At 44.6% G+C, this 26,133-nt stretch overlaps 1 protein-coding gene across 3 annotated transcripts in view; it reads left to right on the forward strand.

Annotated features, from left to right (window-relative positions):
• The first annotated feature begins 887 nt into the window (after positions 1–887).
• TNFRSF19 (TNF receptor superfamily member 19) overlaps positions 888–26,133 on the forward strand; it is a 105,960-nt gene continuing 80,714 nt past the window's right edge. The window contains exons 1-3 of one of the 3 annotated variants that reach the window (XM_008259905.4): positions 888–1,390; positions 20,212–20,314; positions 23,757–23,867. In XM_008259905.4, the coding sequence (XP_008258127.2) occupies positions 20,246–20,314; positions 23,757–23,867 (180 nt within the window). In that variant the 5' untranslated portion in view covers positions 888–1,390; positions 20,212–20,245. Of the gene's footprint in view, positions 1,408–9,572; positions 9,794–20,211; positions 20,315–23,756; positions 23,868–26,133 lie in introns of those variants that run through there. The other 2 variants (XM_008259906.4, XM_008259904.4) reach the window with 2 other exon arrangements.

The following is a 26,133-nucleotide window of genomic DNA, read 5'->3' on the forward strand; positions in this document are numbered from 1 at the left end:
TTTTATTAAATACTGAAAACAAAATACCTTTTAATTAAATTTGTAATTATTAAGGAAAAATCATAAGAGGTCCTAGATAATGTGCATTAGATTTAATTTTAAAATATGGACAATTAGGCTAAGGTGGTGTGGCTTTTTTTTTTTAATTTATTATTGTTTTGTTTTAGTGAGTTTGGGAGAAATGGTTCTAAAAGGCCAGGAACACAGACTTATGATCCTGAGACGAGGGCTTTTCTCAGTGTGATTCTTTTGTGAATTTGGAGATACTCAAGAAGTGTTAATGAATTACCACTAACATGTAGACACGTTAAAATCTAGTTTCCCAAATCCCAAAGTAGAAAGGAGATTAACTTCGAATACAGCCTCTGGATATGCAGGAAGGGAGAAGTCAGCGGCTGTTTGATGAACTGCCCAATCTACTGCTTAACCACTTTAATGAGAACACCTCTGCTTGGTTGGTAGTCAGGTCTTAATAGTTTACATTTCAAGGAAGAGACAGTTTACTGGAAATCCTTAAATACTCGTCCCATTGGGAACAATAACAACAACAAAATGTTAGCCTGATCCTCTGGCGGAGTAGTCTGGGTGTCTTAGGGGACAGCCTTAGTTTGCTATTTATTCTGAAAATCTGGCAACCAGTCTTTGCGGGGAAAGCGTGATTTTTATCAGTGAAAAGGCCTTTAAACGCTGTCATTTGGGACCCCCATCTATCAAGGATCTTATCGCCCAAAGAACTTCCCGCAGCAGTGGCTGTCCATTGCAGTCAGAGACAGATAACAGAAACTGTCCTGCGTGAGGCACAATAGTCTAACATGATTAGCAATCAGGCGAGCGCTGGTTCCTCTGCAGCTCCACTCCCCCACAGGCTGAATTCCAGCTCTCCTGCCAGTCCCACGGCGGCGCTGAATGATGTCATGGGATCTGCAGCTCAGGGAGATGAAAGGGGTAAGGCAGAGCCCGCTGGCACTGGGAAACGCTTCCAACACACAATCCACCGCGCAGCTTGGGAACCGAAAGGCTACGGATCGGGCCACTCAGCTCGGGCACTGGCGAACCACCCGCAGGGCCTCGCTGCAGGGCAGAGGCGGAGGACGGCGTGACCCCGGGTTAACAAAAGACCGTGCGGGCTGGGAGGCCGGAGGGCCCTTACCTGCCCAGGGCGAACTCTCAGGATAGCCAGCGTATGCATGAACTCAGCTCGGTCTTTGATGTTCAGCAACTGATCACTGATCAGATTACAGGCATTTCATCTCTCAGCTCGTTTGCCTTTGATCTGCATGGTTAATTTCATTTTCCTGGATGTGAAGTTTCGTCCGGGCTTGTGCTGACACACATTTTTTGGGGGGACGGCGTAGACGCTCTGCCAAGGAGAGACTGAGTTGCTGGAAGGGTGAGTGCACGTTGCAGGTACCGCATTTTGCTGTTCTCACGTGTCCTAAGAGGGGAGGGGGCATATTTTTAATCGACCACGCACCAGCATTTCCATAGTCGGACACTACGTGATGCTGCGTGTGTGTGTGTGTGTGTGTGTGTGTGTGTCGAAGACAAGATGCGGTTTTAGTAGCTTGTTCAGGACGCCGTGCGATCTGTCGTGCAAATGTTACTTGGAACTGAGTTGTTCAGACAGGACAAAACAGAGCAGTGCTAACTTTAGCAGGCAGCCAGTGAGTGCCTCGGCCCCTGAGATCTGCCAGCTATAATTGCCCCCAAGTATTTACACGGTGCTTTATTTAGTAAACAGCCGAACTTCACTTGAAACGAATGCTTTTCTTATTTTCTCCCATAAAAGAGTAACAGCAGGGCCGTTTCTTTAGTTTATTTATTCTCTCACCTCCAAGATGTAAATCCATCAAATACATTTCCTTATACAGTTTGTATACTCTAGGGATTCCCTGAAAAGGCATTTCAGTATGATTAAAGCCTTTTATGTGTAAGACCCAAGAATTTAAATATAAGGAGGGTAAAGTTACACTGAGTTTGGCTAAAAATACTCTAGTGAATTTTTTTGTAACCTCTGGAAATAGCATAGCCTTATTTACAAGACTAATAAGTGAACATTTATTTTAAAGTTATAGTGACAGTTGAAAACTGAGTAACCAACAGTTATTATGTTACAGAAAGTATTTCAGTAACATTTTTACTTGAGTTAGTGAGCTGCACATCCAAACCAAATTATATTGCTGTGTTGAATTTCAAAGTTAACTGTTTACTTCTTTGTCAATTCAATGATACAGAAAGAGAGAGTAAAATCTTTACATGAAATGCAAAAACTCAGTACAGAGGAAAAGAGAGAAATCCATGTTCACATTGGTTTGCTTTCATGTTCTGGTCCTAAGTTTATTTGGGGGAAAATATTGAATTAGCATCACAATAGTCTATTTTATGCTAGCTGAACCACAAGGAAATCATAAATGATAAAAACCAGTCTGAAATTATGATGAAACAGGAAAGATCTAATGAGTCTGTCTCATTTCATATGTAATTAATTTTTCAGAGCCAATTAATTACATTATTCTCTAGACTTTCCTTCAACTATGAGGAGGGTAATTAGCATTGTTTGCTTAATTTTAAAACTTTGGTAGCTGTTACAGAGATTATTTCAAACCATGCCAAACTGACTGTATTTTTAAAGGGTGTCAGTAAGAATTTAATCTAAAAGGCTTAATGTTGTTTTTAGTTATGCCAGGAGAACGCTTAAACTTTTTTTTTACCGACAACAAATCATGTTCATCATGTCCTGGCTTTTTGAAAACTTTATTTGCTTTAGAAGTCCTGTGGAAATCCTAAAAGCAACATTAATGTTCACATTTAGATTTTTTAAATTCACTTTTAAAATAATTACTAAAGATGCCCAAAGAAACAGCATACCTTGGAACTTGCTCATTTAGTGCAGATTTGGGATTTAAAAATATTTTGAATGACTGTTTTGTTCTACTACTAGGTTCATTTTAACAAATAAGCTCTCTGCAGCACAAAACAAAGGGGGAGAATTAGCAATTATCTGATGAATTTAGGCTTTGTAGTGAACTAGCTTGGGCAAGTCAAGTCCTTGAAAATCCACTTCAGTGTCTGAATTAATTCAGTTAATTGTTTACTCCTTGTGTCTTTGTTGAGAAATGAAAGTGCATTTGATTCTAAGGAGAGATGGCTGCAGCTGGATGGGCAGGTACAATCTCAAAGACACTTATTAATTAATGGCCACACCATGACCTTGACAGTGATTTAGTAGCTGGTACTCCAGAACACTTCTATGGAATGAAACCTTATACACATTTTCAAAGCACTTTCCTATCTGTTGCTTCAATGGCAGCTTTGTTAGTGCAGAAAGACCAAGTCTTCAAAAGTCTTTTATTTCTCCTCCAGATTCTGTCACTGATTAGCTATGCGACCTTAAGGGAGTCACTTTGCTCCTCGTTTTTCTCATGTGAAGTGGGGTGGTTGATCAGATCTCCATAAAGTAAGCAGGACCAGGGTTTTTACAGATTCCATGTTTACAGCCATTGTACAGATGAGGAGACTGAGACATGGAGAAGGGATGGGCGTGAACGAAGGCCACATGGCTAATTTTCCAAGTCCTGGTCCAGTGTTCTCTCCAACTGACTGTGTGTGTTATTTTCCAACAAGTTCTCAAACAATACACCGTGGAGCTGATCAGAGTCAGTGCCACTGTGGGAGAGAAAAATAGCTACTTCCTGTGGCTGTCTTCATTTCCGTGATAAATGTGCTACTCAACTGGAGTAGTCTCATTGCTTCCTCTTTTTTTGGCATTTGTATTTCTAAATTATTTAAATACAATTACTGCTGTACAGAATTTACAATATTTAAATAATTTGAATAATAATGCAATCAATGCAATTTGGAGTTACATACACCAGAGGATTTCAAAAAATTCTTAGAAATTGGAACAAAAAGTTGTCTATTTTGGTGCAAAAAATTTTTGAAATCCATGTATAGGTTTTTTTAATATTTATTTATTTATTTGAAAGGCAGAGTTACTGAGAGGCAGAGGGAGAGAGAGAGAGAGAGAGGTCTTCCACCCACTGGTTCACTCCATAAATGGCCACAATGGCCAGAGTTGAGCCAATTCAAAGCCAGGAGCCAGGAGCCAGGAGCTTCTTTTGGGTCTCCAACGAGGGTGCAGGGGCCCAAGGACTTGGGCCATCTTCCACTGCTTTCTCAGGCCATAGCAGAGAGCTGGATTAGAAGTGCTAATTGGAAGCTGGATTAGAGCAGCCAGGACTCTACCGAGTGCCCATATGGGATGCTGGCACTGCAGGTGGCGGCTCTACCCACTTTGCCACAGTGCTGGCCCCTATGTGTAGCTTTTTGTAATGAATGTTTCTCAAGAATTTTTTGAAGACACCGCATATGCTTGGATTCCAAAATCTTTTTACACCAGAATAAACGTATCTTTTAATTCCATTTTCCAAGAATGTTTTTTTTTAAAAGATTTGCATATTTATTTCAAAGGCAGAGTAACAGAGAAAGATCTTCCATCTGTTGGTTCATTCCCTACATCCCCACAACAGCTAGGACTGGACAAGGCTGAAGCAAGAGCCAAGAAATCCATCTGGGTTTCCCACTTGGGTGGCAGGAACCCAAGTACTTGGACTTCACTGCCTCCTAGGCTTATTAGTAGGAAGTTAGATCAGAAGCTTGAAGTAGCTGGGACTTGACAGACAATCTGATTTGGGTTGAAGGTGTCCCAAGTAGCAGATTAACCTCTCTGAATTTTTGAAGTCCCTTCATATTTGTGCATGTTTCTATGTAATGCTATATACAAGGTTAGCTTTATATAAGCACATCTTTGTATATTTTCAAGGAATTGATTTTTTTAGACTATTCTAGTGGATTCCACAAAAAGTGTAATAGCTAATTAAAGGTGTTTTTTTTTTCCTGAAGGGAGATTCCTAGTGAGATTTTGTAATTTCAATCTGCAAATTCAATATAGATTTTATGTGTGATATGTTTCCAGACCATGTTTGCTTATCTTAAGAATCTTTGAATGTATTTTCATTCACTCTGATTTTTTTTTCTTTCTTGGAAAAAATAATATATTTCTGGTGAAATAATGTAATTTAGTTACTTATTAAATTTTATACATAGACACTGTCCCTTAGGGTCAAATAATTGTCCCCGTAATATGTCCCTTGCCATCCAATGCACAGTGGAAAATTAATGATCTGATCCCCTCTTTAAAAGAGTGATTCTTTAAAATTTTTGTGAGCCTGCTCTAGAGGAATGCATGAGATTGATCCATGAAGGGAGGGCAGAAGGAGACGCCATGGTGGCTGTGCTTAATGTCCCTTTCACTGTCACAAGTCATCAACTTTGGCTCCAAAATTGTCTCTAAATTCCAGCTACTTGCTGGAAACAAGACCTACTTCTTTAGATTTAGAAGGCAGTTTAACACCATCTATTGTAACTTAAAAATGTGTTCTTCGATGAGAAGGGGGGAGGACATGGGCTGGAAGGTTCAAAAGACTTTCATTTTATTTTATTTTTAAAAATTTATTTATTTATTTGAAAGGCAGAGTTACAGAGAAAGAAAAGGACAGAGATCTTCCATCCACTGGTTCACTGCCCAAATGGCCTCAACGGCCAGGAGCCAGGAGCTTCATCCACGTCTCCTATGTGGGTGCAGGGGCTCAAGGACTTGGTTCATCCTCCCCTGTTTCCCAGGCACACTAGCAGGGAGCTGGATGGGAACTAGAGCAGCCCAGACTCAAACCAGTGCCCATGTGGGATGCTGGTGCTGCAGGCTGTGGCTTTAACCCACTGTGCCACAGCTCTGGCCGTCTCAAGTGACTTTTAAAAACCATCCCTTCCAACATACACCACTCTCTGTAAGAGGAGTTCTAGGCATGGCTTTCCTGTTATATGTGCTTAGTTCTTTGGTAGTTTTTATAGGCAAGTATCATGTTCCTTAATTCCTGTTTCTTAATCCACCTGAAGGAATAGTCATCATCATAAGAATATTTATAGGGAAGAAAAGAAGGGGAGCTAGTGGCCCTGTCTTCTTTCATTAAGCTCATGAAAAAGGGCCCACATTGTGGCTCAGAGTTAAGCACCCACCTGCAATGCAGGCATCCCATAAGGGAGTGCTTGTTTGAGTCCCAGCTGCTCTGCTTCCATCTCCAGGTTCCTGCGAATTCACCTGGGAAGGCAGTGGAAGATTACCCAAGTGCTTGGATCCATGCCATCCAAGTGGGATACCAGGATGGAGCTCTTGGCTCATGGCTTTGGCCTGTCTCAGACCTGGTTGTTGGCAATCATTTGGGAAAAACACCTCATGAAAAGAATCTGGCCAACGGTGGCACTTAGGGCCAAGATGTCGTAAACTCACAAAGTACAAATGCTACAACTTGTAATAATTTGGTACTATACATGTCATGAGTTTGACATTATATAACTAAATATTAGCATGAATGATCTTTGCATGTGTATTGGTTTATGCGCTAGTGGTATAGTGTAGATTATATTAGGGTTCAGAGAGCCTGGATTTGGATTCGAGCTTTATTATTAACTTGATGTGTGACCTTGAGTGAGTCACTCAGCATCTGGCCTCACAGTCCTCCCCAACCCTGCACTGATCGTCTGCAGTTGGTGACAATCAGTGCTGAGAATTACTTAAATAGCTGGGCCTTGGGATTCTTCCCCCTTATTTTCTTAACTATAGTTGGCAAACTTTATTATCTTTTGATGGTCTCACTCCCATTTCTTACTTTATTCAACAGAAACTTAATGAGTACCTACTATATGTCAGATATTGTGAACTAAGGAGATAATATGCCATATTATGCGGCTTGCATCCTATCCCATTTTCTCAAAGAATGTTGATTTACATGAGAAATTACAGGAGTCATGCAATTTTCCAGTAACTGTGACTCCAGTAAGCTATTTTGTCATTGAAACTGTTTTTTCAAGTATGTTACTTAAGTAGTTCAACTTTGGGGAGAAAACATCCCAAACAAATGGACTTCGAATCACCTCATTTATTGCTAAAACTGTCTTCAGAAAACTAACATTTCCCTTTTTTAAAAAAAAAATTATTTATTTGAGAGGCAGAATTACAGATAGAGGGAGAGACCAAGAGAGAAGTCTTCCATCCGCTGGTTTACTTCCCAAATGGCTGCAATGGCCGGAGCTGAGCCAATCCAAAGCCAGGAACCAGGAGCTTCTTCTAGGTCTCCCATCTGGGTGCAGGGGCACAAAGACTTGGGTCATTCTCCACTGCCTTCCCAAGCCGTAGCAGAGAGCTGGATCAGAAGAGGAGCAGTGGGTATATGAACCAGTGCCCATGAGGGATGCTGGAACCGCAAGCGGAGGCTCAGCCTACTACACCATAGCAATGGCCACAGCAAACTAGCCTTTAACATAATCTTAAAAACAAACACCTCCACCAAGATCTTTATAGTGATTTGCATTTTCCAGTACAAATTTCAATCCGTTATTGATACTCAGTGCCTTAAAGATAGTAAAATCCTCCCAGCCCTGATTCTAAGAATCTTAATGACTTGAAATGCTTTATCACCATCAGGGAAGTCATTCATTTTGTAGAGGAAGATCTTAGGGCGATTAACTCACTTTGCCAATGTCAGGCAGCTACTGAATGTCAAGTCAGCATCAAGACCAGAATGCCTGATGTGGAAGCCCATGTGTGTGTTCATAACAGAGCCTCTCTCCATAGTGAGACAATTGGCTAGCTGGACAGATCAAGCAGTCCGGAGACGATCTGAGAACCCGTGGACTAAAAGCTGTGTTAGTGTCCGCAAGCACAGTAGGAAGGTTAAAGAGAAAAAGAGCAGGTAGCTGCAGTCGGAGAAGGTGGTTCCCGAGCTGTAAGGTGCCATTCCACATGGAAAACACGTATTGAACATTTGTTTGGATGGTTGCTACTCTCAGAGATGCAAATCAAAACAAAACATGGCCCTCTCTGAAAGCATGCTTACCTCCTGGAGGAAGAAAGCCAAGTACCCACACAGATGCTCCTGACTACAGCTGCGCGTTAGGGAAAAGCTCAGGAGTGGCCTGGCTCTCCAGCTGGGTCCTGAAAAAGGAGTAAGGGACATGGGTGAACATCGAGAGGAAGCTTCCGGAACCAAGGGAAGGGCACCTGCAGGATACACTTGAGGCAAGGCACGCAGAGCAGTCTGGCCAGAATACAAAGGTCTAGAGGAGCAAATTATAAGGTTGAAGACATGGGTGGAGCCCAAACATGGTAACCTTTGAATGCTAATCCAAGGGGGAGAGAAGCCATTGGCCACAGGAAACCTCCTGGCAACCTCATTACACGACAGTGGTAGCATTGAAAGGCAGGTACAGGACTGACTGCCATGGCACCATGCACCTAGGGGTGGGGAGCACCTTGAGGACCCAGTAAAGTGCCGTGCATCATTTCTAAGTCATTCCTGTGATTTCTTCGTGCATGTGTTAGAGCGGAAGGTGTGGCCCTCGGGAATGCCAGTATGTTTCATGTGTCATCCACAAGCACCTAGAACAGCGAGCGACACTGTCCAGCATGGCTCATGGAGACAGGCGATTAATGAATTAGTGATAACAACCCATTCATTCATTCAACATACATTTACTGCAAGGCCACATTGGCCCTCGGGAAATAGAAAAAAGAAAAAAAAAAAAAAACTCAGGACTTGATTTATCCCAAGAGAAGGAGCAGGTGAGTTGCAAAGGCAAAATCGATGCATAATAAATGCCAGGTGCCTCTCTCTACCCAATCATGTACAGAATCTTGGCTTTGAAGGAATCTTGCCCATGTATTCACTCATCAGACAGGCAGAAAAAAATAACACCTACATTTATACAGCTCTCTACTTCTGAAAAGATTTTTTTTAACCTATAGGATTTTTTTTAAACGCTTCCTACAAAGCTGCAAAGTGGGCACTGTTAGCTCCACTTTAATGCTCAAACTATTAAGGCTAAGATGTTTAAACGCCTTACACAAAATACTAGTGAAGCCCCGGAGGCACCACCCTCTCTTGCCCACGTACAGAAGCGGCTCCGGGTTTTTCCCGTGACCCCAGCACTGGACTGGGCGGGTTCTGGGCATGTAGTAGGCGCACTAAGTGTGGGCTAGGATGCACCCATGTGCTCTACAGGTGTCTGTCCAAGAAGTGAGAGTAGCAGTTGGGAAAATGCATCAGTGGATCAAATGAGCCAGTTGTTGGTGACCTCCGTGCCACGGCCAAACATCTGACCACGGTTTTCCGCAGGCCTAGGCTCACACACAGAAGCAATAAAGCCAAGATCCTGGAGAGGTACGCTCAGGGTGGAAACGAAGGCTTCTTTCTCGGAAGGAGGTTCAACCAACGCGACCAAGACTGGCGGTGGCGGCCCCCCCATCCCCCCTTCCCCGCCTCGTCTCCCCAGTTCTGTCTGGGATGGGTTGCACGCGCCCCCTCCAGCAGCCGCTAGGGCGGGCCGCCAGCGCCCCCAACAGCAGCGGGGAGCGCGGAGCAGCGCAGGCGGGCGTCCCACTGAGCCGGGCGCCGGGTGGTGGGCGAGGCCTCGTGGGGGCGGGGCGCCGGGCGGTGGGCGGGGCGCCGGGAGGCAGCGGCCGTTGCCGGGCTACGAGAGAGCGCGGAGCTGGTCGCGCGGGGAGGCGCTCGGCGTGCGCGCCCAGAAAGGATACCCCAGTACAGCTCCGCGCCCCGCGCCGTGCGCCACGCGTCGACATCCAGACAAACCCTCCCTGGCCCTGAGCATCCGCCTCTGGCTCAGAGCTGCAGACAGGACAGGGCGCGCGGCCCAGGAGGCCTCCCAGGTGACTAGCCAGGTAGGTGGCCCATTCCTCCGGGGGCTGCGCACGCTGCGCGGGGCACCCCAGCCCTCGGCCCCGCTCGTTACCGCGGGATGGAAGCTGGGAGAGGAGGCGGCTGCCCACCAGGCACGGGCTGCTCCCGGGCAGAGGAGGGCAGCGGGCGCACGGAGCGGGGCCAAGGGACCCCAGGAAGGGGTGACAGCCGGTGGCTTTCTGGGAAGAACGCTGGGATGCAGTCGCTGTGGGGACGGCGGCGTGCGAACGCCTCCTGGCCCGGCTGGCGATGGGATGCGGGACTCGAACTTCCTGTCCAGGGAGCCTGTAGATCTGCTTGTAAGGCTGGCTTGTGTGGACACACAAATGAATCCGCGCGGGCCTTCCACGAGGCCCGGGCCCCGCAGCTGCACGCACCCCGGAGCCAGGACGCGCGTCTCCGGAGCGGGCGCTGCAGGGCTGGAGCCCCGGAGTGCGTCCCACACCCAGCGGTGGCTCAGAGTCACGTTCCCCGTGGAAAGAGAAAGGCTGTAGAGGGTCGGCAGCGTTCTGGGGCGCTGATGCAGAGAGCGCGCACAGCTTCCCGCAGGCGCAGAGTCCGCTCCCGCAGCCCTGGCTCCTGTTCTGATGCCGTCTCACGGGCATGGAAACCTAGCTGGTATCGCCTTGGAGGTCAAGTGTGGCGGGACCTGCTCTTTCTGATCTGTGTGCACGGCAGTGAGTCTCACGCCTGCATCTACCGCTGCAAAAATGCGCGTCGCTTATCGTTTGCATTTTCACAAACCGAGTCCGTGTGCAAGCAGAAGCACACTCGTCGTTCAGTACTTCTTTAATCGAAATAGCTTAATTCAATCTGTGGCTGAAGGTGTAGTTTTTACTGTAATGACAGTTTCTTTGACTCCAAGGCACTTTCTTTATATAAACAGGAAACAGTTATTGTGCAGAAGCGCGACTTACACAAACAGAAGACTGTATTTTAGTGTTGTAGTTTCATGATCAGATACTTTTATGCAAAAGGGAGGATTATATTGCATTAGTTCAGGATTTACTCAGTGTGTTCTCCGTGGAGTTTCACCTTAGGCATTTTTGCAAATGCTGCTGTTGTGTAGTCTTAAAATATATTTTATAAAATATATGTAAAGATGGATCACGAAAGGAATGAGAATAGAGTCCTGATGTGGAAGACGGTTGCGACTATTCAAAGAGGTGTGGGTACTCAGAAAAGAATTTTTCCTTGCAGACTATTTATCAAGTTGCTCTAAAAGCGTACAAAACATAGAAATGCATTTTCATGTTAAAAATATTGCCTTGACACCGCTACATGGGCCATTATGAGCTCTTCACCTATGACGGTGTCTTAGGACCCCTGCTGTCGACCAAGGTCACGTGGCTTTCTTGACTTGGTAATTTTTTTTTCCACACTAAGTGCTCACTCTGAGATTTTTTTGTTAGTATTTCAGGGGACAGTCCTGTGGGTTACTTGTTTCTCTGGCAAGAGTGTTGCATGACAGTGAAAGCTGGATCTTGAATTTGAAGTTGAGGACATAGGAAGATGCTGTGTATGCACTTGTACCTTTGCTGCCCAGAAGATTTCAATAAGGAACATGGCTAACAGCTGAGAAACTATAAAAGGAGTTTTTTAAAAAAAAAAAAAAACAGTTATTATTTTAACTTCAGATGAATAAGCCTAATTTACATGTGTTAGAACTGAAGATGAATTGAGAATATAATGCCATATATTAATATTAATATTATTAATTTAGTTTGCTAGGTATAGCTCTGATACAGGATTTAGGGCATGTTGGGGACTTTTTAAACATAAGGGGAATTCTGCTAACACCTTTAAAGAGGGTTTGAGTCTTCTTTTTTCACTTATTTAAAACTCTGAACCCATTCATAGCTTGACTCAACCCGGTCCCCCCATTCCAGACCAGTTCCACTCCCTCAAAAATTAACTTGCCACAAACCAAAACCTCCAGGCATCTTTAATATATGAAAAAAGCCCCATCTGCTTAAATCTGAAGAATCGACATTTAAATTCAAGCCTTTCAAATGCCAGCGGGTTTTAGCTGTGTTGACTACCGGTTGAATGAGAACGCCCACCTTGAATACATATACACACAGAATAGATAAATGGACAGCTGCCTGTGTGCTAAGAGAGCCCCGGAACAGTTAAACAGTGAAGTGCATTTGTCCACGGCAGCCGATTGTTAAATGTTCACGGGCTTTTTAAAGTAACCTTCCAGCCAAAGAAAAAGGAAAAGTAAAAAAAGCAGTAGGAACAGAATTTCTTTTGATGATGTACTGGTTGTGTAGTGAGTTCATTCATCCCATGTTATCTGTCTAGAATGTTTACGTTTGAAAGTAAGATGTTTAAACAGTATTGGGTTATCTTCTAGTTCGCACATCACCTAACATACACCTTTTAAACGGAACTCTTAAAAACTGGGTTTTTAAAAGGAGACCAGCCAGCCGTCAGCAATTACACGGGACAAAGGAACGTGTGTATCTGTAGATGATTTTGCCACTCTTCAGTCTGTTTGGATGAGTCTAATAGGAGGCTACTCACCCTGGAGAACACTCCATGTGCTGTGAAGAGCGGCTTTGGAATCCATCCAGACTGCCTTCTAAAATGAAAATGTAGACAGCTGTGTTTCACAGATGATTATGCACAATTTTCTTAAGCTACACTGTGTAGATATTTAAGGTCTCCTTAGTTCTCCATGATACAAGTATTCCATTCATATATTGGGATACAGAAACATTTATGATTTGGGGGGAAATCACCTTAGTTTCAATATGTGTTTTGACAGAATGTTGATTTTTCTGGGGCCAAGATGATAAGAGTCCATAGTTAAGAGAAGTAAGAATTAGTCTCAGAAAACTCTATCCCAGGTTAAATTCTATTAACATTTTTCTTTCTTAGGAACTTGACAGTGGTCCTTAATGTTTTTGGACTCAAGGGGAATTGGAGATGTTGTGCTTGGCAGTAGAAAATTTTAAAGCTTGTAGAAAATATTTCATGATTTGAAAAAAGGAAAGCATTCTCATTTCCAGCCAACAGCAATATGTATGTTCTTATTACAGAACACCTTTGCGAGGGGCTGCCAACTGCTATATAAAAGAATGCTCTTCAGAATATAGTGAAATTGAAAGCTAAAGTCCAGAATAACTGGAGGCTGGGGGTTATTGTCCTATTTGGAAATAGCAGTACTCTAGATTTCTAATTAACTTTTCATTCTCTTAGTGTGTGGGACTAACATATTTCTAAGCCATTTTTGATTAGGTGCCACCATGAAAATGTAAAAGCCTGTGTTTATAGCATTGGCTTTACTTCAATGCTGATTTTGTAAATGGTAAGACTGCCAGCTCACTTTAATGTTGATTTTTTAAAAATGTTCCAGCTTATTGCATCCTGGAAAAAATGCGTTGGGTGACTATAGCCTTGCTACATAATGTGAACACTGCTCTACCAAATGAAAACGGTCACCTTGTGCATGGACTGCATCCTTGCGTAATAAGTAGCTTTTAAGAGGTGAAAAACAAAATTCTGTAACTTATTCTAAAAGAATTATCCACGTGATTGAAATTCCAACTTACTATGTTTTCATCATTTACAAGATCAAAAATAAAGATGATCTTCAGAAAGAGTTGTTAAAATTTGAAAGATAGATCTTCCTTCTTCATGATCTTTATCAGTACAGGTTGAGCAGCCCTAATCCAGAAATCCAAAATCCGAAATGCTGCAAAATCCGAAAGTTTGATTTCTGATGTGATACCACAAAATAGAGAATTCCACACCATGAAACTTTGTGTTATGCACAAAATTATTAAAAGTTTTGTCTGAAATTACCTTCAGGCTATGTGTAAATGTATACATGAAACATAATTTCATGTTTAGACTTGGGTCTCATCCCCCAGATATCTCATTGTATGTATGTAAAATTCCCAAATTAAAAAAAAATAAACCCAAATCAGAAACAGTTCTGAATCCAAGCATTTCAGATGAGGCATAGTCAACCTGTATTAGAGCATTACATTCAAGACAAGGGGTCCTGACCTGCTCTCCATTTGTCCCACCACAGTAACTTATATTTAAATCTCAAAGTAAATAAATAAATAAGAGAGGGAGAGAGAGAGAGGGAGGGAGAGAGAGAGAGAAAGAGAGAGAGAGAGAGAGAGAGAGCTCCCAACCACTGGGCTGGGGCTGAAGCTGGGAGCAGAGATTTGGGAACTCAATCCTGCTCTCTGTGGGTGTCAGAAGCCCAATTATTTGAGCCATCACTGCTGCCTCCCAGAGTCTATACCAGCAGGAGGCTGAAAAGGAGGTGGAGCTGGGAATCCAAGCAGGTACTCTGATGTGGGATGAAGATGTCTTAACCACTAGGCTCAGGGCCTGCCCCCTCAAGTTATATTTGCACCTTTTGAAACACATATCCCTGAGCACTCTGGGAGGTAAAAAATTATCCCTGATGAATCTCTTCATTTAACGTTAATTTTGCAGTTGGGATGTATTACAGCTCTAGAGTGAAATCACAGTTTTTATCAGCAGGTACTGACTGATGATGGCAAACTCAGATAACCAGGTGGATGATGAAATGAGGAAAGGGGGTGCAGTATGACAATAGGGAGTGGTAGAGACTGGCGCTCTTCCGTTTAAGGCACAGTTGATGGTCAGCAGTGGCTCATTCTGCCTCCATGTGGACATCTGGTTGCCAAATTGTCTGATGTTTCAAGAAAATTCTTCATTGTTAATATTGAAAGCTAATTTAAAAATCACTATGGCGGCTAAGGAAAATAACAAAAATGCTGGTCGTATGCAACACAAGGCTAGGAATGTGAAATGAAGGCCAGGGTGCTGCGGGAGCACAGAGCAGAGGTGCCTAGGCTTGAGGTAGGCACCTCCCAGGAGACTTCTGACAGGTTGGGGGACAGGCTGTGTAGAGGAAAGCAACAGTTGAGGGGCCTGTGGGTGGAAACTACCCTTGAGGTTTGGGGTCCAGAGGTGTGCCTAGCCAGTGAGAGGTGAGGGCTGCTTCAGTAAGCAGCTGCCTCTTGGCTGTGGACACATCGGCAGAGGTTTTCATGATTTTGGACAAGGATGTACAAGAGGTGTGCATCATAGCACTTGCCGGGTGGGATTATCCCTTTCCGCAGTCCATTAAGATGCATCACTGTTGCTCACCATTCATGCAAATCAGCAGGCTAAGCAGGCTGCAGTTTCTTTTTTTTTTTTTTTTTAAGACTTTTTTTTGAAAGGCACAGTTGCAGAGAGAGAGGGAGAGATAGAGAGATAGAAATAGAGAGAGAGAGAGATCTTCCATCTACTGATTCACTCTCCAAACACCTGCAACAGACAAGGCTGAGCCAGGCTGAAGCCAGAAGCCAGGAACCCCATCCAGGTCTCCCATGTGAGTGGTAGGAGCCCAAGTATTTGGGCTTTCATCTGCTGCCTCCCATGCACAGTAGCAGGGAGCTGAATTGAAAGAGTGGGATAGCTAGCACTCTGACCAGGCGCTCAGATATGGGATGCGGGTATCCCAAGTGGCAGCTTAACCTGCTGTGCCACAATGCCCACCCTAGGCTGCACTTCCTATGCAGCTGAACAGGATATTTGCCAGCTCTGTACTTTATTTTTTTAAAGCTTTATTTATTTATTTGAAAGTCAGAGAGAGAGAGATCTTTCATCTGCTAGTTCACTCTGCAGATGGCCGCAAGGGCCAGGGTTGGGCCAGACCGTACCCAGGAGCCAAGAGCTTCTTCCAGGTCTTCCATGTGGGTGGCAGGGACCCAAGCATTTGGGCCATCCTCCACTGCCCTTTCAAGCCTTTAGCAGGGAGCTGGATCGGAGTACAGCAGCCAGGACACCAGCTAGCTGGTGCCCATATGGGATGCTGGCGTTGTGGGTGGCCAGCCCCCTGGCTCTGTACTTTATAGGTTTCTGCCCCTTCTTTTATGCACGTCTGATTCTCCTGATACCACTGACCTGCGTCTTGTTGCTCAACAGCAGATGGTGAGACAGAAGTTGCATGTTTCTGAAATAGACTCAGCCAGGCATGACTAGTCCTCGCTTGGGTTTGTAAGCAGCCTTAGTTTCTCTGCACAGTTTCTGCAGCACTGCTAGACTGTCGGTCAATGCTGCCTAGTCTGTGTACATACCCTTGCACCTGATCTCAGTAATTTGTATGTCTCATGCTTGAGAAACCATCCCCAAGAACATAGAGCATTGGAACTTTTTGTCTTTGCACCAGTTCCTGGATGCCCAAAATTTAAAAAGGCATTTCACTAAATAACCTTTTCATTGGCTGATTTTTTAAAAACTTTAAATATTATTACTTAAATACTTAAGTTGTTTGATTAAATTTCCCTACTTTTTGTGAATGCCAAAGAATTTCATAAGGAATTTCATTTTATTCCAGGAAATTCAAGGTCACACTCATAACACTCCACCGGCTAAGTTGTTTATTTCTAAAACACTCCTCTGCCAGGCTATGGAAAAGACATTTCAGAGACCATCACTCCTGCTAAGCTGTGAACTCTCTCCAAGTGCTGGTGTCTTCCTCCAACCTAACCTGTTCTTTTAAAGCCCCTAATAACTGTGTACTCAAAGGTGCTTGAGGCCGGCGCCGCGGCTCACTAGGCTATTCCTCCGCCGGCGACACCGGCACCCTGGGTTCTAGTCCCGGTTCAGGCACCGGATTCTGTCCCGGTTGCTCCTCTTCCAGTCCAACTCTCTGCTGTGGCCCAGGAGGGCAGTGGAGGATGGCCCAAGTGCTTGGCCCTGCACCCCATGGGAGACCAGGAGGAGGCACCTGGCTCCTGGCTTCGGATCGGCGCAGTGCTGGCCATAGCGGCCACTTGGGGGGTGAACCAATGGAAAAAGGAAGACCTTTATCTCTGTCTCTGTCTCTGTCTCTCTCTCTCTCTCACTGTCTAATTCTGCCTGTCAAAAAATAAATAAAAAAAAAAGGTGTTTGAATCCATAGATACATTATTCAAGGTGTAGCAGATATACATAATACCAAATTATACTGGTAATAAACATACTGTTAACGGTTTTGTTATTTTTGGGGTTTGGAGGCTTTTGTACTGACTGGAATGTGATTGTTGTAGTCCTATTGTGGAATTTGAATGCTGCAACTTAGTAGATTCAACCCTAAACCACTGTGGCAGAATGGCCCACAGCCCTGTATGGGAGTCACCAGGCCTGAAGGTGATCTAGTTTCCACTGGTTCTGGTTTTTGTGTCCTTTGACATTCGATTCTCCTCCTGTTGTACGGGGATAAATACGTACCATAGAGTATGGTGGTAAGGGCAAAGAAGTTACGCCTATATAACGCATTAACACAGTACTCAACGTTATACATGTTTGATTCAAACTTCAAATTCATTCTATGTTTAGGAATGCTTTCTGCAGGCCTGTGGGTCTAGAGCTTTAACACAGGGCGGGCCTTGTGACATGCGAGTGCGACAGGGAGCATTGTCATTAACATGAAGGACAATGGCTATTAGCACATCTGTAGGTGCTCTACAGCTAACCAACTGGCTCATGCCTCCCAGCAGTCTCACCGCTTTGCCCAATTTAGAGAAGGGAAAACTGAGATTCGGGGTAAAGTAGCTTGTCCAGGTTCACACGGTTAATGAGCAGTGTTCTCAATACCAGCAAGAGGCTGGCGCCGCGGCTCACTAGGCTAATCCTCCGCCTTGCAGCACCGGCACACCGGGTTCTAGTCCCGGTCGGGGCACCGGATTCTGTCCCGGTTGCTCCTCTTCCAGGCCAGCTCTCTGCTGTGGCCAGGGAGTGCAGTGGAGGATGGCCCAAGTGCTTGGGCCCTGCACCCTATGGGAGACCAGGAGAAGCACCTGGCTCCTACCTTCAGAGCAGCGCAGTGCGCCGGCCGCAGCGCACCGGCCGTGGTGGCCATTGGAGGGTGAACCAACAGCAAAGGAAGACCTTTCTCTCTGTCTCTCTCTCTCACTATCCACTCTGCCTGTCAAAAAAAAAAAAAAAAAACAGCAAGAACCTCAGCCGCCGTCTGTTCTAGGAGCTGGGCTGAGTACTTTCTAAATCCTCGCTCACCCCTGGGAGACTGGATATCTCTTTATAGCTGTGTATTCTCAAAGTATCTACTTAAAAGGGCTTCACTATTTTTCTGCCCTCCCGAGGAGTTAGTATTCCGGTGGAATATTCTGTCCAAATTCGTTGCTTAAATACTGTATGAACTGACTCTACCCACCTCCTTTTCTGCTGTTTGTGTAAATGTTTTGGTATTAAGGTTGAGCATCCCTAATCTGAAAGTCCACAATCTGAAGTGCTCCGAAATCGGAAACTTTCTGTGCACTGATATGATGTCCTAAGTGGAAATTTCCACACCGTGACAGTTTGCTTCATGTAAATTGTATAAAATTACCTTCCAACTATATATGTAACATTAGTGGATTTTGTATTTTTTTTTTTAAGATTTTTTTAATTTAATTGAAAGACAGAGTTACAGAGAGAGGTGGAGCCAGAGAGTGAGAGAGGTTTTCCATCTCCTGGTTCACTCCCTAAAAGGCCACTAATGGACAGAGCTGAGCTGACCCAAAGCCAGGAGCCAGGAGCTTCTTCCAGGTTTCCCACGCAGGTACAGGGGCCCAAGCACTTAGGCTTTCTCAGGCCATAGCAGAGAGCTGGATCTGAAGTGGAGCAGCCAGGACTCGAACTGGTGTCCATCTGGGATGCCAGTTCTGCAGGCTGGGGCTTTAACCCACAGTGCTGGGCCCTGGATTTTGTATTTAGGCCTGGGTGCCCTTCCTCATATATCTCATTACACGTATGCACATATTTCAAAATCTCTTAAAAAAATGGAAAATTGGAAACATTGTTGGTCCTTCCATTTTGGATGAGGGTAGTCAACCTGTATACCCTCTTTTCAATTTTCTTTTTAATTCCATACAAGTTATATATTTTTTTTTACTTTTAGGAATTAACACATTTCTCAAAATTTATCAAGAAAGGGATAACTTGAAACATAATCTTTCAAGAAATGAGGCTTTATCTTCTGCCCACACCTCCCCTGTGTGTCTATGCAAATAGCTGGTCTCCCCCATGGGTAGCTGGAGGATTTTCAGATATGCTGGGGCAGAGCAGGGTGAGGTCTGTGACCAAACAGCTAGAAAAGCAAATAAATAAACATAAATAAATAAAAATAAAAAATGACTTTTGAAATTTACTCAGAGTGGGTGCTTCAGTCAACAGCAGTAAAATGAGTTCTTGGTGGGCTGACAGTGTGGTCCCCCAGGCAGCTTGAACCCAGCCCCCGGGTTTAGGCCCCTGAGAGGCAGGCTGCAGGCTCTCCCCTGGGTGACAGCAGGCCTGCCAGTTCAGCTTCCTTTGTGGTGCTGGTTACTGGTTCTTTCTGTTTGTCTTGTTTCGTTTCATTATTGAGCCTGGTGTCTGCTAGTTTTGGAAGAGTCAGCTTTAAAGGAAACCCAGCTGTTGCCTCTGTGCCTGATAGATGGAGTCCCCGGATGAGGCTCCCCCTCCCGCCATGTTTTTTTTTTTTTTTTTTTTTTTTTTTTTTTTGCTCTTTTCTATTACCATGGCTTGGACATTTCACCTGTGGGCGTGGTTTCTCTTTCATTGACATGTTGGGCCAGGGCCTCCAGTTTGCATCCCTTGTCAGTGGCATTGGGGCAGGGGGTGGGGGTGGAGTTCTCAGTTGAATGCTTGCTTTCCTGCCAGTACCTACTTTGTGTTGCACTGCTTTGGTGAAGAATAAACAAATGTTGACTTTTAACAAACAGCTTCTTGGTGAGGACGACGCTCCCAAGATCCAAGCATAGTTTTTTTTGGTTCAATAGAGCACGTTGTGCTACAGAATACTTGTAATACCACAGATAAAGGAACAGGGACTCTGGAAGCAACCCACCGGGATTTGCATCCAGCGTTGCTTCTTACTGGTAGTGTGACCTTGGGTAGATGGCCCAGCCTTCTCTGAGCCCCATTCCTAAAATGAGAAGAATGATAATATTGACTTTCTGCAGTACTTGTGTAGATTAAATGAGGCAGCATGCTAAAAATAGCAGCTCGCACATAGTGCTTAGCAGGGGTTGTTATTTGATCACAATTGCTGTCCTGTTTGCTATTCTGTCTAAACTTAGGGAGGTTTGTAGAGTCGCTGCTTGAATGTAATTCTCTACTGGATGCTGTGAAGACGCAGGTAGGAAATAAAGATGGATAGAGCCTGGGATTCGGAGTGAGGAGGAGTCGTACATGTAATGTGTCTGTAGACAGAACTGTGATTCTTACAACCTATTAAAAGAATTATGTATTTTATAACGTGTTTTTTAAAAATATTAATAGTATTTATTTCCTGGTGTATATAGAAAATGATAAACATTATATAGTGATTGCAGAGCTTTTAATGTTAATTATCTTCCTTTTTATCTTCATTTAGAGCTCTTCAATAATAAATACATTTGATAAGAAGGATGGCTTTAAAAATACTACCAGAGCAAGAGAAAACATTTTTCACCATTGTAGTTTTATTAGGCTGTCTGGTAAGTAAGCTCTTTGTTTCTTTCTGTTAGGATGTGGCAAAATAATTTGTATATGTAGTACCAAAATTAAATCTATTTCTGGTTTCATATTATTTTTTATTTCTTCCAAATTGAATTTTGTCATTTTTCTACTTAACTAATAAGTGAAACAGTCACCGTATTTCTAAGAATTGTTGAAATTCTTTGAATTTATGTGAAATCATAAAAATTTCCATGAGGCTGTCCAAGAGAATTGAAAGGAGTTAAATCTAGAGCTGTAATATTGATTTACACAAGCAAAGTGAGGCTCATTTGTCCCTAGGACAAAGGAGGAGGAAACGGGATCAGCTTGGAGTCATGGATATGGGTCGATGTAAGAAAACTTCCTTTCCGTCACCGTCTGTGAGGGAGGCTGTAGAACTCGTGAGATTGCAGACTCTCTGCTGTGGAAGAGACCCTCCCACTCCTTCATGAAGCAGAGCTCCTCCAAGACTGGTAGTCAGGGGGAGGGAGACCTGGGAGCACATCATTAAATCTTTGGTCCCAAAGAATTTTCTAGTCCCAAATGCCGCCTTTCCCTCTTGCTTGCCAGGGAGGATGAACTAAGGATGAACCAAGGAGGGTGGTAGATTTGTTTGTTACAGATGTCCCTGCTTCAAGGTGGAAGAATTTGTACAGAATGGTTGGCTATTACTATAAGCATCAAGGCCGACTTCCTGGGCAGCTTTGTGCAATAGACACAGTGCAGTAAGCATTAGACGGAACACTGTACCTCAGTGCTTCTAAGGGTTTCACCTGTCACTTAGGGGAAAAAGTTATGGTCAGTAATGACATTCAGGACATTGCTATTTAGGACAAGAGATTGAACAGAATGTCTTCACCAATTCTGACATGCTGGTAACGCCAACATTTTTATGAAACACTATCTCTTAAGAAGCACAGTTATGTGGATGAGAGTATGTAAAATGAACTTGTTATTTTTAGATAAAATAAGAGCAAAAAGGTATATTTTGAAAATGATTTCCAACTTTTGTTTTTGCCAAAGTGTGATTTTCCAGCTGAGTCCTGTGCTGTGAACTGAAGTCTACAGTTAGGTTCCAGGAAGATGGCTCAGTCTGGCATTTGTTAAGGATGCAAGTTCATAGCTCCATAGCAGCACCTAGATTTTGAAGAGTTGGGAAGAGTTTGGCTACCTTTGTCAGCAGCAGCATCGTTATCATCTGGAGATTGTCTCTAAGTGAAGCTAGTTCCGTGAAAAAGCTTGAGAGTGCCCTGTTAAAACAGGTTGAGAAATGTGTAGAAGGAAATTGTGGCTGGCGCCGCAGCTCAATAGGCTAATCCTCCACCTAGCGGCACCGGCACACCAGGTTCTAGTCCCAGTCGGGGCGCTGGATTCTTTCCCGGTTGCTCCTCTTCCAGCCCAGCTCTCTGCTGTGGCCCGGGAGTGCAGTGGAGGATGGCCCAAGTGCTTGGGCCCTGCACCCCATGGGAGACCAGGAGAAGCACCTGGCTGCTGCCTTTGGATCAGCGCAGTGTGCCGGCCGCGGCGGCCATTGGAGGGTGAACCAATGGCAAAAGGAAGACCTTTCTCTCTGTCTCTCACTATCCACTCTGCCTGTCCAAAAAAAAAAAAAAAAGGAAATTGCAAGTTCTGGAGGCTCTACTGATCTATCTTTTTATTTATTTATTCAATTTATTATACTTGAACGAGTTCGTGTTTTCAAGATCAGAAATTATTTTTTAAAGATTTATTTTGGCCTGCGCCGCAGCTCACTAGGCTAATCCTCCGCCTGCGGCACCGGGACCCCGGGTTCTAGTTCCAGTTGGGTGCCGGATTCTGTCCCAGTTGCTCCTCTTCCAGTCCAGCTCTCTGCTGTGGCCCGGGAAGGCAGTGGAGGATGGCCCAAATGCTTGGGTCCTGCATTCACAGGGGAGACCAGGAGAAGCACCTGGCTCCTGGCTTTGGATCAGCGTAGCTCCGGCCTTGGTGGCCATTTTGGGGGTGAACCAACGGAAGGAAGACCTTTATCTCTCTCACTGTCTAACTTTGCCTGTCAAAAAAAAAAAAGATTTATTTTATTTGAAAGTCAGAGTTACACAGAGAGAATTAAAGGCAGAGAGAGAGAGACAGACAAACAGACAGGTCTTCCATCTGCTGGTTCACTCCCCAATTGACTGCAACAGCCTGAGCTTGGCTGATCTGAAGCCAGGAGCCAAGAGCCTCTTCTTGGTCTCCCACACAGTGCAGGGACCCAAAGCCTTGGGCCATCTTCCACTGCTTTCCCAGGCCATAGCAGAGAGCTGGATCAGAAGTGGAGCAGCCAAGACTTGAACTGGTGCCTATATGGGATGCCTGCACTGCAAGCAGCGGCTTTACCCACTACACCACAGCAACGGCCCCCAGAAATTTTTTTAAAAAGATTTATTTATTTACTAGAGAGGCAGAGTTACAGAGAGAGAGACAGAGACAGAGAGAGGTCTTCCATTTGCTGGTTCACTCCCCAAATGGTCGCAATAGCCAGAGATGTTCCAATTCAAAGCCAGGAGCTTCCTCCAGGTCTCCCACGTGGGTGCAGGGGCCCAAGGACTTGGGCCATCTTCCACTGCTTTCCCAGGCCATTAGCAGGGTTAGCAGGGAGCTGGATCAGAAGAGGAGCAGCCGGGACACGAACCTGCACCCATATGGCATGACCGGCGCTGCAGGCAGAGACTTAGCCTACTATGCCACAGTGCCGGCCCTGGAATTTTTTTTTTTTTTTTTTGACAGGCAGAGTGGACAGTGAGAGAGAGAGACAGAGAGAAAGGTCTTCCTTTGCCGTTGGTTCACCCTCCAATGGCCGCTGCGGCCGGCGCGCTGCGGCCGGCGCACTGCGCTGATCCGATGGCAGGAGCCAGGAGCCAGGTGCTTTTCCTGGTCTCCCATGGGGTGCAGGGCCCAAGCACTTGGGCCATCCTCCACTGCACTTCCTGGCCACAGCAGAGAGCTGGCCTGGAAGAGGGGCAACCAGGACAGAATCCGGCGCCCCGACCAGGACTAGAACCCCGTGTGCCGGCGCCGCTAGGCGGAGGATTAGCCTAGTGAGCCGCGGCGCCGGCTGGCCCTGGAATTTTTAAGTAGTAAAGAGACTGGGTCTCCGCTGGGCTGTTCTTGGCTACATTCTCTTACCTAGGAAAGAGACTTGCTCCTAAGTCGTTTGCCACCTTGGGTATTCAGTGGAGTTTAAGAGGAAGAGAGCCGCTAATTCTGTGTTTTCTGGAATACAGAAAAGGATTAGGCTTATTGATTTATTCATTCCATGAACTTTATTCAAAAAGTGGCTTTTCTGCTGAAAAAGTGACAGCTGATTGTTTACACTCAGTGATTATGTGACTAATACTGAAGATGTTGTTCCTTTCGTGCAAAAAAAAAAAAAATGTACTTAGCACACTGAAAGGTAACGTTTAGTGAAACGTTTTGTTCCAGCTATGTACAGCGATCTGTGAAACAGGAGACTGTAGACAACAAGAATTCAGGGATCGGTCTGGAAACTGTGTCCTCTGCAAGCCGTGTGGGCCTGGCATGGAGTTATCTAAGGTATTGTTGCATGTTTGTATTTATAAGATACATTCTTTCCAGTTAAATTTCTTGGGGCTAATGATCAGTGAAGCTTTGGCCACCCCGTCAGAGATCTTAGTTCCTTCTGCCACTTTCACCAAATATTATACACAATTCCTTTTTCAATATATTTGATTCATGTGTCTTCCTGAAATAAATGGTGTTGAAAGTCAAAATTTGACAGATGTCATTGTTTTCCCTAATTTAACAGTGATAGTATTTCTTTGAAAGAGTAGAGCTTTTAAGGTTTATTTGCACTATATCAAGAGAATTGATGTTCCACTGAAAATTTAAGAATAAAAGCATTGATAACAAAAAATGGTAATGCTACCACTTACTGGACCTTCCGTCTTTTATTAAATGAATGTTCTTGCTTGTCAAGAACTAGAATCTGACAGCAACTGTAGGTGGTGCAAGACAGTAGTTCTTCTCCAAACCAGGAAAATGCTTGGACATTCCTTTGGCAACACAGGTATTTTTTTCTTTCATCAGTCTCAGCACATTGAGTATATGGTCCTCCCAGCAGCACGTTCTCTATACTCATTGTAACCACTACTTGCTGATAAATGGTGTGTCGTGGCAGGACATCCTTCAGGGTCGTGGACGCTCGCGAGGCCTTTCTTTTGGTGAGCCTGCCCAGAGTTAGACATCCGTTTGCTTTATGTGCTGATCTTTTGAAGAGGCTACTGGTTGTGGAGAATTGATATATGGTTTGGTTCTAAATAAAGAAGCAAAGCCTTCCTGTTAGAAAAGGAATAGGGGTTTTCTTTTGATTGGAAGAGACTTCAAAAGAGAAGTCCTTTCCCCTGCAGACCACCATTCTTGGAAGCTGAGTCTTGTACTCGTGGAGTTTTGATCCATGATCTAAGAAGAGCAGGAAGCAAAGAATGCTGCCTTCACGCATTCCACAAGCAGCCCCTGGTGGATGCCTTTTTTTTCTGGTTGTCCTGTGATGTAAGTGGTGGCTTTCAGGTCCTGGGCTTGGATTGGAGCATTCTGACCTTTCAAGTCTGTGTGGTACCTATGGCATCTCAACGTTATTTTGCAATCTTTTTGGATTGTGTTAACAGGCATTTGCAGATGTAGGTTTTTCTATGTTGAGTAGAAAGGGACTCATTGATAGCTTATCTAAGGTTAGTTATCTAAGGTCAGTTAACAAAGTAGGTAAAAATGCCATTGTGCCTGAGGGGAGCAGATGATGACATTGAGTCCTTTTTCCCATGGTCTGAAAATCTGAATGAAACTTCACAGGTTCTAAGAGATGAGTATGGTATTTATAGGCAGTTGCTTTCTTATTATCATCCTTTGAAACCAGGGAATATAACCCTAAAATAATCTCTGGAAAGTTGTTCCAGAAGGTGAAGGTCTTAGGAGCTCTGGTATATTGTTTTGTTGAACTTGAAAGAATTATTTTCCAGTTTCTGCTTCCACATGGAAGGAGCTTTAGAGTTTCCCTCCCTCCCAGCAACTAGCAAAAAGCTGAAAAAACTAATAAATCTGCAACTCCTTTTTTTGAGTCTTTATTTATTTTATTTGAAAGGCAGACATACACACACACACACACACACACACACAGAAGAGAGAGAGAGAGAGAGAGAGACAGAAAGGCATCGCCTATCCACTGTTTCACTCCCCAAATGCCTGCAACAGCTAGGGCCAAGTCAGCACAAAGCGAGGAGCCAGGCACTCAATCCAGGTCTCCCGCATGGGTAACATGAACCCAATGACCTGAGCTATGTTGTTGCCTCCCTGGGTCTGCATTAGCAGGAAAGTAGAATTGGAACCCAGGCAATCTAATATGGGATGCGGGCATCCAAGCAACTTAACTGCTGCACCAAAGTCCTACCCCTCATCAACTCTTAGGTGAGCAGAAGAAGTGAGGTCAAGTGAGGTCAAGAGACAGATAGGTGGGCAGAGAGTTACAGTGTATCCTGGGCTGGAGGCGGGGTTCACAGTGTGGTAGGGTTAATCCTCTGCCTGTGGCACCAGCATCCCATATGGGCACTGGTTTTGCATCCCGGCTGCTCCTCTTCCTATCCAGCTCTCTGCTTATGGCCTAGGAAAACAGTGGAAGGTGGCCCAGGTGCTTGGGCTCCTGTGCCTGCGTGCAAGACCTGGAAGAATCTCCTGGCTCCTGGCTCCTGGCGTCAGATCAGCCTAGCTCTGGCTGATGTGGCCATTTGGGGAGTGAACCAATGGATGGAAAACCTTTCTTTCTGTCTCTGCCTCTCACTGTCTATAACTC

This window comes from Oryctolagus cuniculus, chromosome 9 (genome assembly GCF_964237555.1).
Source record: "Oryctolagus cuniculus chromosome 9, mOryCun1.1, whole genome shotgun sequence".
Classification (NCBI taxonomy): Eukaryota; Metazoa; Chordata; class Mammalia; order Lagomorpha; family Leporidae; genus Oryctolagus; species Oryctolagus cuniculus.